This window comes from Aulonocara stuartgranti (genome assembly GCF_965226115.1).
Source record: "Aulonocara stuartgranti genome assembly, chromosome: 11".
Taxonomy (NCBI): Eukaryota; Metazoa; Chordata; class Actinopteri; order Cichliformes; family Cichlidae; genus Aulonocara; species Aulonocara stuartgranti.
Window position 1 is genome coordinate 10542000 of NC_138947.1, and position 12416 is coordinate 10554415.

At 41.0% G+C, this 12416-nt stretch overlaps 1 protein-coding gene across 4 annotated transcripts in view; it reads right to left on the reverse strand.

The window, feature by feature from the left end:
* Nucleotides 1-12416, reverse strand: part of plekhg4b (pleckstrin homology domain containing, family G (with RhoGef domain) member 4B) — a 40510-nt gene that overhangs the window by 3720 nt on the left and 24374 nt on the right. For all 4 annotated transcript variants that reach the window (XM_082550902.1, XM_082550900.1, XM_082550899.1 and 1 more), the window contains exons 4-22: nucleotides 10377-10580; nucleotides 9562-9685; nucleotides 9047-9140; nucleotides 8429-8515; nucleotides 8086-8202; nucleotides 7566-7664; nucleotides 7222-7364; nucleotides 6970-7108; nucleotides 6754-6876; nucleotides 6501-6662; nucleotides 5499-6367; nucleotides 4680-4929; nucleotides 4315-4404; nucleotides 3721-3945; nucleotides 3377-3547; nucleotides 3108-3285; nucleotides 2871-2987; nucleotides 2405-2683; nucleotides 1756-1982 (exon numbers count right to left, since the gene is read on the reverse strand). In XM_082550902.1, coding sequence (XP_082407028.1) covers nucleotides 1756-1982; nucleotides 2405-2683; nucleotides 2871-2987; nucleotides 3108-3285; nucleotides 3377-3547; nucleotides 3721-3945; nucleotides 4315-4404; nucleotides 4680-4929; nucleotides 5499-6367; nucleotides 6501-6662; nucleotides 6754-6876; nucleotides 6970-7108; nucleotides 7222-7364; nucleotides 7566-7664; nucleotides 8086-8202; nucleotides 8429-8515; nucleotides 9047-9140; nucleotides 9562-9685; nucleotides 10377-10580 — 3698 coding nt within the window. The remainder of the gene's footprint in view (nucleotides 1-1755; nucleotides 1983-2404; nucleotides 2684-2870; nucleotides 2988-3107; nucleotides 3286-3376; nucleotides 3548-3720; nucleotides 3946-4314; nucleotides 4405-4679; nucleotides 4930-5498; nucleotides 6368-6500; nucleotides 6663-6753; nucleotides 6877-6969; nucleotides 7109-7221; nucleotides 7365-7565; nucleotides 7665-8085; nucleotides 8203-8428; nucleotides 8516-9046; nucleotides 9141-9561; nucleotides 9686-10376; nucleotides 10581-12416) is intronic.

Consider the following 12416-nt stretch of genomic DNA (forward strand, 5'->3'; position numbering starts at 1 on the left):
AGTTTGGAGTCTGACTGTTTGAGGCTGTGGACAGGTGTCTTTTATACAGATGATGAGTTCAAACAGGTGCCATTCATACAGGTAACGAGTGGGGGACAGAAAAGCTTCTTACAGAAGACGTTACAGGTCTGTGAGAGCCAGAGATTTTCCTTGTTTGAGGTGACCAAATACTTATTTTCCACCCTAATTTACGAATAAATTCTTTACAAATTCTACCATGTGAATTCATGGATTTTTTTTTCACATTCTGTCTCTCACAGTTGAAGTGTACCTCTGGTGCAAATTACTGACCTCTGTCATCATTTTAAGTGGGGGAACTTGCACAATCGGTGGCTGACTAAGTACTTTTTTGCCCCACTGTACTTCTGCTTCAAGACATCCACCTTAAAAATAACATTTAAATAACCAGTTCCCCTTTACAGGACACTCTGCTTCATTAGTATAGCTGTCTAATAAGGAGTGTGCGCTTCGTAGCTAAAGATCCAGGTGTAGATAACGTGATGAAAACATATATATTTTCAAGAAAAGACCTTAAAAGGTTTGCAGATGATGGACGGCCTGCTTTATGTGAAGTGCAGTATTATGTAAATTAAAATGAGTAAAATAAGTAAATTATGTTTCCAGCTTGAAGTTTCTTTAAAAAGTAGTTTTATATTTCTTGTTCAACAGTTTTTAAACTGTTTTTTGAACAGCTGTTCTTTCCAATCCTAATGTTGTTGCTGTTTGCAAAAAAAAAGATTTCAGAGAGACATTTTAGAATAACATGAGCGTAGATGTAAATAACTGCTCATTTCTGCCTCAGCTGTTTTATCTTAAAAACTATAAACTACAATAACAGGCACATATAGCTGCAGCCAATCCAGACAGTCATGCAGTTTCTTTGCAGAAAATGTTCAAAATGCTTTACAAACGTTGCTCGCTTCATCAAATTACAGCCTTATTTATGCAATTTTTGCCACTAATGTCCAAATGAGTCTGTCGAACTGTCATCACACTTTGGATCGTTTAGTTGTCTCGCGCTCGCGGGCATCGTCTGTGTATTTACGATTCCTTAGAAAAGACTGCGTGCTGCAGCAGCTGCACCTGCCTCTCACGCTCGGGCTTAGAAAGAGAGAAAGATCACGCTTCCAGATTAAGAACGGCGAAAATGCGTGACAGATGAATTCAGAAACGAAGCCGACATGTTCAAAGATCAGCACGTTGCTGGGAGGGAGTGCATGTCTGAAAGGGGTTTCAGGAAATGTCACTTGGACTGAAAAGTCCTGTTGATTAGTTTTGGTTTGTTTGTGGTGACCTGTTATATATGTTGTACAAAGAGATGTTGTATTATTTAGCCCACCTGCGTTTATTAACTGAATGGAAAATGACTGTCAGAAACAAATGATGCAGTTGAATAACAGTGGAAACTGCTAACACTAACCACAATGACCACACATACAATTTAACACTTTTAAAAAAAAGGTTTCCACAAAAACCTTAACTGAGTGGCAACTGAGCGTGTTTTGTCTTGGTCTTTTCTGCTTTCCAGACTGCTACACAGAATCAAAGAGGCACATATGAACCACAAATAGGAACAATGTGCCAAAGTTAAATGACAACTTCTTAGAAAGCTGTAACATGAAAATTATCATAGGAGAAGGGAAGAAGTGAAGCTAGGCAGAGGTAAAGTATGAAAAAATGTGATGGCTGCAACAATACAGCCTCAGTTTTCTTTTACATATATAACAATAACAATGACGGAAATCAAACACTCACTGCTGTGATAAACTTGGTGCCTTGGGGCTGGAGGTCTTCATCTTTCTGGAAAATCGAGGGCTCTGCTATGGAGGATGGAGGTGTGGTGGAGCAGAGGAAAGAAGAGGACTCATTGTTGTTGTAAGATTCCATGGTGACGTTGGTGTGCCCGGGTACGGCGAGCGTATTCAGTCCTGTCACACTTTCACTGGATGTACACTGAGAGGATGTCTCAGAGCTCTCAATGACTGTCACAGAAAGCGTGGAGAAAAATTAGATATATAAATAAAGCAATACAAGATCAGCAAGACAGGACTCTGTTCCCTTCATTCACAGCTTGAGTTTAAAATTTTCTGTCATTTGCACGTTATTAAAGTGTTCAAAAAGACATTTATTTACACATTTTATGTGTAGGAATTTGTGACTTTGGTGACTCCTTGTGGTAGCAGCAAACACGACACCTAACTGCATGTTTTATTTACATGTCTACTTATTTGTTCTATTGTTTATCATGCAATGCAGTTTTGTGTAATAATTTTGGGTTAGTTTGAAGTGCAAATTACCAAAGTTTGCTCTGTTCTGTGCTCTGTGATTAGATTGGATAAGGTTCACACTTGAGAAACTGTGAACAAACAAAACAAAACCGGCGAATGCACATCTGGTCACTCACTCATGGAGGGCTGGCTCACGGTGTCCTGCTCCAGCTCATCTTCCTCTATGCAGTCATAGGGCCACTGGGTAAAGGAGGGAACGCTGCCTGCTGGGTGCGAAAGTGTGTGCGGGTGAGAGGGTGAGGAGTACAGGTGGAGATTGAGGGAGCCCAGCAGGGAGGAGGACGACTGGCTGCTGGAGGAGGAGGTGCTGCTGTTGGAGATGGTGGAGTGAGGCCTCTTGAACGAGGCCACGTGTTCAAATGAGGACACTGCGATGGACGCTCTCGTCCTCGACTCTGGCGTTAGAGAGAAGTGAAGTGAGCTGTTAGATAAGCAACAATGAAAACCAATGTTGTGGTACTTTATTTGTTATCACACCTTCAGAAAGATTAATGCATTAATTGTACTGATTATGACGCAAATAGCAAACACAGATATTCCATTAGAAAGAAAAAGAATATTTAGTTCCCAAAGTCAGCTCACCTGCCCCCTTCATGGTATACTCAATGGCTCTGTCACTGATAGCTGCGTCACTTGGCTTGATGTCCATGAACGGTTTGCTTCCAATTCCCATAGACACCATCTCCAGCATGCGCAGCTCTACAATCCCAACACAAAAATATCTCCAATGACTAAATGTTCGTGTGTGTCACCTTATTTGTTTTGTATGATGTATTTAAGAGTTTGTGTCAAAGTGCACAGTCTGTCACAGAAACAGACCTCTGTTTCTGAGCGCCTGCCTCCACAGAATCTTCCCAATAATAGTTGTCCACACCGCCTTGACCTCTGCAGAGCTGGCTTGGAGTATAAACGTGTCTTGTGACTTCCTCCGACGGAACCAGATCTCAAAGCGTAGGCCGCTGTCACCGACATTTTCGGTCATGCCTATCTCTGCTGTCTATACAGAAAACAATAAGAATATAAAAGTAAAGCTCTACTCTAAAAGCAGTCCAGACAAAATAAATCCTCCTCAAACAATAAATTCTTACTTTGAAAGACTGTTTGTAGATGTAAATGTCATATCCTCCCTCTATCTTCCTGGTCTTACTGAAGAGGATGAGGTCTTCAAACAAGAAGACTTGGCGGAGGTATTTCCTGCGACCACACCAGACCATGAACTCATCCTGGCAGCGGAGTTGACCCTGTTCTTTCAGATTCACCTGGAGAGGAAACATGGCTGCTTGCACACATCAGCGAGAACAATGCGATTCCTGGTGGGAGTCTGACCTTATTCTACTGTATCGCATTTAACACAATGAACTCCAGCAAAAATAGCTTTGATGACCTAAGTTTGAGTATCTCTGTTTCATATCTGTGCCTGCCTATAACTTACATCACATCCTCGAATGGCGTCCATAGCCAACAGATCGTTCCCATGGCGGAGCTGAAACTTGACCATCTCTTCTGCAGTGCGAAGGTCACTCAGCTCCTGCTCCTGGGACTGGCTGCACTCTTTTATCAGGTCTTTGAGCAACAGTGCATATTTACTCATCCTCTGAATGGGCTTCAGCAAGTAGGATGCCAGGTCCATCTTATCCCCGAGCTCCATCTGCTTATTCTGGAGGAAGAAATCATCATTACACTTTTAGATACTGCCTGGATTAAAAAAAAGAACTGCCATCACTTCATTCGTGGGTTTGTGATATCCTTACAAAAGCAGACATCATGAGGGATTGATGATTACAAACTACATATGCCCTAAATTATGTCCTGTTTTAACACCTAATTATGCTTAATTTACTGGATGCCGGATTAAAAAGAAACACCTAAAATAGAAACTGAGACACATGAATGAATAAGTTCAGTAAGCAGTAGGGTCATTTTCTCGCAAACCTGTCTATAATCAGAGAGGTTGAAAGGTTGTTTTGCAGCCTGTATCCAGTCACTGTGTGAGGAATGTAACCAAAGTAAGAGATTCTACACGCACCTTAAAGAATTCGTTCCCGTGGCTGCTGAGCAAAGCGTCGGACTGCGGCTTATTTTTGCTGTACAGAGCATACATTCCAAACTGATCCTCCTGCACACAACATTAACAAGTTACAACACTACAGCAAAATGTATGCTGACATGTCAGAATGATTCACAAAGCGTGCCGAATGATTCAGAGACTGTAAATTCACCAGGTACTTTCATTTTGTTGCTGAGTACATGAGCACACAAGCAATAATGGACCAGTGTGGGATAATGAAACAATCACTACATGACAAACTAAGCTAGTAACTATACAGCAACACATCTCGATGAAGCAACGAGACCTGAAAGCTGTTTCAAATTAAGTGTAAGGATACTCACATGCCGCAGAAAACAGCTACTGATGGACAGCGGGGATTGGGTGCACGCCTCCAGCTCTTTTAAGAAATACTGGCTGTGGAAGTCCCACAGTTTCTCCACATTCCCAAAAATGATGCTCCGTTTCCCCCGCAGGTCCTGAGGCAAATCAAGGCGCTCCATTTCGGGGAAATAGTGCTCAATGATGTAGCTGAGTGAGCGAACGTACTCCCTCTCTGTGGAAATCATTTCGTCCATGATGTGCTGCACTTTACTGTTGAACAGAAGGACGCATCAGGGTTAAGACTGAGAACAACAGGGATGATAATGTGGACAATTTTGATTGTTTGACAGAGAGTTTCCCAAAAAAAAAACAGTTAAAAAACTCCAAATCTGAGGGTTAGATTTGTTCGCCTTCATTTCATAATATAAAAAGTTGAATATTTTGGCTGGTCTGGTTTGTTTTTACCTGTAATATTCGCAGGTACGCAAGTCTATGACTAATCTGACAATAACTGACTGTAACACCATTAAAGTAATACCACAAGACTGTCATTAAAGCCTAGTAATCACCTGAAAACTACACACTACTTTTTAACAGGTCGGTTCCAAGAAAGTATAAGGCAGGTTTAAAGCAGTTAATATGAGAATTTGAAGGCTTTTTAAAAACTTCACATGACTGGCTTAACAGGCCTGAGGCTGGTGTAGTTTATCATGAAAATGTTAGTTTGTGTGGTATTTTTTTCCATCTCTTACAAAAATATCATAAACGTGTTGTTTATAACTACGTACTCATCAGATTCTATCCCAGCGTATTCTTGATATAACTGATTAATTCCTCACCTGCTCTGTTTCTTTCCATCTCCATCGCTGCGCCTGGTATGGATCCTGCAGGGCGTAGACATGCTGCGGCTGCGGCCTAGCGTGGGGCTCATCACATCAGGTCTCTGCAGCTTCTTCTCTGCAGACACGTTATTGGTCACCTCCAAACCCTTAATGTAGACGCCTGTATATCCGTGAATGTGACTGACATCCGAGTGGGTGCTGTCTCTCGGGGATAGCTCATGGCTCATGGTCTTCTTCATGATCTTCTTCATGGGTTGCTTGCGCACCCGGGAGGCTCCAGAGTAGATGGGCTCGGAGCGGCAGGAGACGATCGAGTCGATAGTGCAGTCGCTGTCTGTGTCATCAAACATGGGTGGGCTCTGTCTCAGTTTGCTCTCGCTGTCGGGGGAGAAAGTGAAGTGTGATGAAGAGGAGATTGAACTTGTGGGACTCTTGGAAAAAGGCCTGACAGAGAGATTTTTGTTGTCCTCAAAATTTAATGGCTTAATTGGTCCAGGTAAACGCACACATCCATTAGCTCCACGCTGCTCTGGAGTGATGATCTGAACTTCTGCAGGCTTCAGAGAATCCGTATCGGCAGCTGTGGAGTCCTGAGCTGCTGCCATGGCTCGAGCCAAAGTCTCTTCCAGCTGCTGCTTGGTCTGTTTACATTTGTGCCACACGGCGTTCCACTGCTGCAGCTGCTCAGGAGACTCCAGTGAAAGCACCATGTCATTAAGCGTGCTGAAGTTTTCCATGGAGAATTTGGATGCTTCAGTGCAGTAATCCTGTAGGACCTGCACCACAGAGGGCGAAAATCTTCCCCCTGGGCTGGCCATACTCAGTTGATGGAAGTAATCCTGACAGTGGTCCATCCACTGGTTTGCCTACAGGTGTAAAAAGGTGGTTTAAATATGTTAGATATACACAATATGGCTAAATACAAACCATTCAGTGTTCAATCTTTTAAGAAAGGTCATCAATTAAAATGTGGTATCATTTTGCATGAATTTTACTTACTGAATCATAGAACTCATACAGGTTGGCTAGGATATCTAGCTTCGCCTTCCTTTGCTCAACTCTGCTCAAAATGGAACCCAGATGTTGTTTAAAGTCGAAAAGAACCTCTGGAAGGGCCTCTGGAGACTCTTTGACCAGCTGCAGGCCACGTCTCTGCTGGTTCTGTGAGCAAAAAAGATAAATTTAGCACTGAATCCTTTCTAAAAGTTGAATATAACATAATCAGTTCACGTAAAAGTTGAGGTATCTTTACCACTGATTCCTCCAGAAATTGGCTCAAGCTCTCTCTCATCTCCTTTATTTTGGCTGCAGACAGAGTTAATGATTCCAAAGGTGCAAGCTGCTTCTCTCCCGCGACACTGAACCAAAGTTTGATCTGAAAAAGAGAAAGGAATTGTCAATTACTAAAAAAAAGAAAAGAAAAGCTCTGCAGAGCAGGTGGGAATATGGTATTTAATGTAAAAGTCACCTGCTGAGTTTGCTCCTCAAACCTGTGCGCCTCCAGCAAGCTGTCTAACTGTTTCTGTGACTTGTTTGAAAGGATCACAAGCTTATGAACTTCTTCATCTACTTGATTGTAGAGTGCGTTTAACATGTCGACAGTGTCCCTGAAAAAAAAATGAAAAACAATATTCAGACAGGTTACAGGAAGTTTATTTTAATCATCATGGGTACTACTCATTATGACCATTGGGCACCATTGCGTCCTATCATGATCTACCTGTAGTTTTCATTGTCGCAGGCTTCTTCCTTCCTGATACGGGCAAGTACAGTTCCACCTTCCAGACGGAGTCGGTTTAGACAGGTGTCATCTAGTACACACTTCATGAGATGCTTCTGCTTTTCTAACACCTCAGACACCTCCTGACATAAACACGGACACGGGTAAATGGATGGTCACATTTACACAGTAGATTTTTTTTTTTTTAATATCCTGGAAACTAAGAATGAAACAAACTGGTAAACATTTTACTACAAAAAAAAAAAAGCCAGCAGACATCTATTGTGTGTGAGTGGAGACACATAAATCAGCAGGCCAAACTGTTTGCAGGGCTTTGCTCTGACCTTAGAGGTCTTTAGGTTGCTGCTGGCGCTCAGTGAGCTAATAGACTCCTGAAGGGAGGTGATGGCCGCACTACAGCTGGCGGCAAAAGGTTCGATTTTCTGTAAGTAAAAGAAGACAAGAGGAAGAATGAAAGCAAGGGAAGTGAGACTGTTAACACCTACAGTGTCAAAACAGCGATATTACCAAATGTGAAACTGATCATGTTTCAACTGGCTTGCTGGTGGTGGAAGTTTGCCTTTGGGGCTTTCTGCCAGAACGCTTTACTTTTTTTCCCCTTTTACATTATTTTCAGTACTCAGCTATAATTTGTTTTAGACAGCAAAATCCTTGGTTACATTAGTCATGTCTTAGTAAGAGTTCAAAGCAAACTTCTCCTATGTTTATCTGGCTTAGAGGTGCATTGCCCTGTAAATCTGGGTGTCTTTTTTCATTATGAAATCAAGCATCTAACCATGAAACTGGAAAAAAGGTATTACATACATGTTTACACTCTACTCCAGTCGCCTTAGTCACACTCACCTGTCTGAACTGGATCCAGTGGTTGTGATCGTAGTGGAAGGTGCCCTCCAGGTCTCGTGTGAGCTGGGTTTGGTCAATGTACTTCAGCAGGGCCTTCAAAGATGACACAGTTTCTGTCTGGAGAAAAAGAAAAACATAAACAAACATCCAGATTTCAGTCACAGCACGTCTCCTGCGCAGCTTAAAAAAAATCTCTGTCATCACGGCTTGCAGTAATAAGATCAGATAAGAAACTTTCAAAAATCATCCCTGTAACAAACGGAAATGAATTCTTGCAAGTGTGTAAACAAAATTAGGCCTAGCCTTCACCAACATGAATACTGCACATTTATTCTATTTTTACCTGTACACTGATGTCTCTCTCGGGTTTGCTTGCTACCTCTTTGTCCGACAGGAACAGAACTGAGTAAAGTGCATGTGGTATTAAAGTCTAGAAAAAAAACACCACATGAGCATGTTTTATTTAAGATACACTTAAAGCACATAGATTATAATACAACATATAGTTCTTATGCTATGAACAGCTAAGTACTGTGCGTTCAAAGTGACTTCGGATGTTTGTGTCAAGGTTTACAGCATTATCACCTTTACATCAGGAAGAAATGTATTATCAGAGTATGATATCTCTCCTGCGAGTCAGCTGCAGCCAGCCTGCTCCCAGCGTGTGGTTAAAAGCAGACAAGCAAGGACAGGCTCCTCTGCGAAAGCCCTGAGGCCAGCCTTTTTCAGAAAAATGTCTTGGAAGTGCACACACTACAAGTTTAAGGTGTGCCTCTTAAAAAGAAAAACCGCACTATGCCAGAGACAGAGAGGCAGAACAAAAGGAAATGTGTAAGGAATGAGGCAGTATTTTATCTCTGACAGAGAGACACATAACATTACAGTGCAGGAGGCAGCAGAGGGCCTGAAAACTCTCCGGGTGTGTTGGAGGGTAATTACATGTTTTCCAGTGTGGGCTCACCTGAAACTCAGACAGCGATGACAACAGAGCTGGAACAGGCTGCTGCCTTCTGCAGTCTATTACAACAGTTATACCTTGATCACGCCTTTCTTTCCTAAAACCGAAGCATTACAGTTATTGTAGCATCTGTCAAACACATGATGGCATGATGTGATACAATATTTTGACACCTGACAAATTTGTACACGAACACAGATTTTTGTGATGATGAAGTGACACTTAAAGTTAAGTTTCAGACTTTCTAAGCAATTTTGGGGGGATGGATGTTGACCTTAAAGCAAACACATTGTGTTGTCTAATAAGAGATCTAATAAGGGATGAAAAAATATGTTCAACTATACTTAATGGAAAGACTTCTTTGTTCTATAGCTCCAAATAAAAGCTGGAATGGAAAGAAAACTGGAAAAGTGTTAAAAACACTAGCTTGGATGAGTTCACCTTAGAAGTTAATGATAGGTGTAGAAGTCATTTTTAACCCAGACAAAATAAACCGGCATACTGCATGCATGACTTACCGCAGAGTTGAGTAGTAGTAGCTAAGTAAGCACGTCAGATCGTGGATGGTGCAGATCTCACTTGCCCACAATGGAGCTCTTGTGCACACCTGCACCACTGCTCTCCCACTACGGTCTCTGGTCCCTGGTAGAGAGAAAGCAGAGATGGGGGTCAGAACTTAGCTCTACTTTCTTCCCACACCAAAAATATAACTGCTCAAGCTTCATAGTGATATGACAAACTAATGTTTTTTAGAGCAAAAAAGTTTTGGAAATGCCAGTTCGATAAAAAAACAAGGAGAAATATCACTCACATAATAAGAACACACATTTTTAATGGTTTTGTCTAGGCCTCCCTTAGATAGATAATTTAGTAGATGTTTCAGTTTCTATTGCTGTTGCTTTTTTAGCATCAATAGAAAAGTTTCGGTCCATTACCTTCGCTTTTTGGGGGGGAGGTGTGTTATTTTATTTTTGAATGATTTCAGAATTGAAAAGAAGTGAAATATCTTTCATCATTTTTTTTATTAATTTTTGAGACATTACATCATAATTTTCACCAAAAAACATAAATAAAGTGCACATTTTTAAGATGCGCAATGTTGGAAATCAGAAATGTGATAAAAATGAGCAAATACGATCAAGGTTAAAACTCATATATGGAAATTGATATTCATTTTTTTCTTAATTAGTTAGAAAGTTCAATAAATACTGCAATTTCAAAAAAAGCTGAATGTTTCGGGAATTATTTCATGGTTCAGGATTTATGAGAAAATGGATGGATGGATAAAATAATTTCAGTACAGGCTGATGGGTCTGAATCAGCTGTCCTTTACCTGGCAGGATCACAGCCGCTGATGTGAGCAGCTCCTGATTGACCTCTGACACCAGTTTGGGGAAGGTTAAATTATAGTCACATGAGGAGCTTTGTACCGAGGCCACTCTGATTGTTGTCCCATTTGCAGCTTTGGGACTGTGCGACTCTTCTCCACTAGCTCTGTGCCGCCTGCTTTCACTGTTCAGGCTGTCGTTACGCTGTCCTGTAAAGACAAATAAAAAAATCTGAGCACTAGTCTGATGTTTATTAAGCAAGCAATCAACAACACAGTGCAATCAATAGAAATTTGAAGCTTCCTTTCACTTCTGTACTCTCTTTCCTAGCGGTGATACCTCATGAAAGTGTGTTTATTAGTGGCCAGCTAAGTGCACTCAATTAGTGAGTTCACCTGAGTCATCACAGAGTCCAGGTGTTTAGTCAGGCTGAGTCACAGGCAGACTCTCATACCTGCACCTCCTCCTATTCACTTCTACATAGCTCAAGGCTCTTTTTACAAGAATTGTGCTCCTGGAATTTTTAATTGATACCACAGTTTACAGACCTGAACCTGAGGCTGCAAACCTGCATTCTAATATCCAATCCAGTATCTCTACATCCTACAGGATACTTCATGGTGTCTTGGCCAACAACTGGGATGAAATGGACAGATGAGCATGCACGGTACATAATTAGAATTAATCAACAAAAAATAGTGGTCCAGAAGCTAAAATCCCTGGAAACACTGATTTTATCATGTGTGATGTGACAATTTGCTGCTTTTCTTTGTTCTACATGATAACTACCGGTAATTGAATTTTTGTGGTTTTTGGACAGTATATATGCCATTTTAGCTTAAAAAAGGTTTTTAAAAAGTACTCCAACTATTAACAGAGCCTAAAACTTTACACAAACTCAGTGTTATGTCTATAATAAATTTGCAGTTATCTATCTGTGATGTGTTGTCTGTATAAGCAGTTTGAGTATTGTCCTGCTCTGTTCTGTGATAATAAACCCTCCCAGCTCAGCCTCTATTGTCTTCAGAGAATTAGTGCATTTCCTGTGCGACTGTGTGACCACGCTTGTGTTTGCTGCAGGTTTCCTAAAATGCTTTGTTTTGAGAGGAAGTGACAAAAGTAGGCTAAAGCTTCCTGTGTATTGTCCTGTGACACAGTCTGCTTTCTATCTTCTGTGTTTGACACTTTTTTAAGTCATCAAAGACTAAACAAGCACTGGTTATTATCACTTAGTGATCACATATAAGAATCAGGATATTTGTTGGCTCATATCACAAGTAATTTAATCAATCATAGAGTCTTTGTTTTTCAGACTTGTATGAGTCAGCGAGTTTTCGGGTTTTTATAGTTAAAAGACAAAGGCTCAATTTATAAAAGTTTGTTTTCCAAAAACATCCCCAGCAGCTGATTTGTTCACAAGTTAAACTTGTGTAAACGAGCAACCCATCTGGGATTGCTGCAGCCCCCATTCCTGATAAGGCTCATCTCACTATAGGATGCCAGTTTTTACAGAATTTACACGACTTTCTATAATGTTGCTGGAAAAACCTGCTTGCCAAAAGCTGAAATTCAATCCCTCTGAAGTAATCTCTGAAAAATCTGATTTATATACTGTATTTTTGCCCAGTGCTGTTTTTTCAACATAATTAAAACCACTTTTTAAAAAAAACCCACAAATACTCACAGCTAATGTCTGGCACTGCCCGATGTTAAGTACTAGAGAATGAACAAAACTGCCTTTTTTAACCTCACATTTCAATTCACGGAAGAAGCTCTAAAAACAACATGATTCCCTAGGTGGTACTCTCACATCAGTGTTTTCCTGAGCTACCCAGAACGCACCAACAGAAAACAAAACAGACTGACAGCAGTAAAGAAAACAAAGGATTGGGACTAAAGTGCTCTTTCCAGGGTTGGACTGTACCTGTTCCCTCAACGTGCCAAAAAACACACAGAGTGGGCTGTGAAAGGTTATCTGTCACCAATCGGAATGAAGTAGCTGAGAGTTATGAGCACTCAGACTCCAACTGTAGTCATCTAATGAA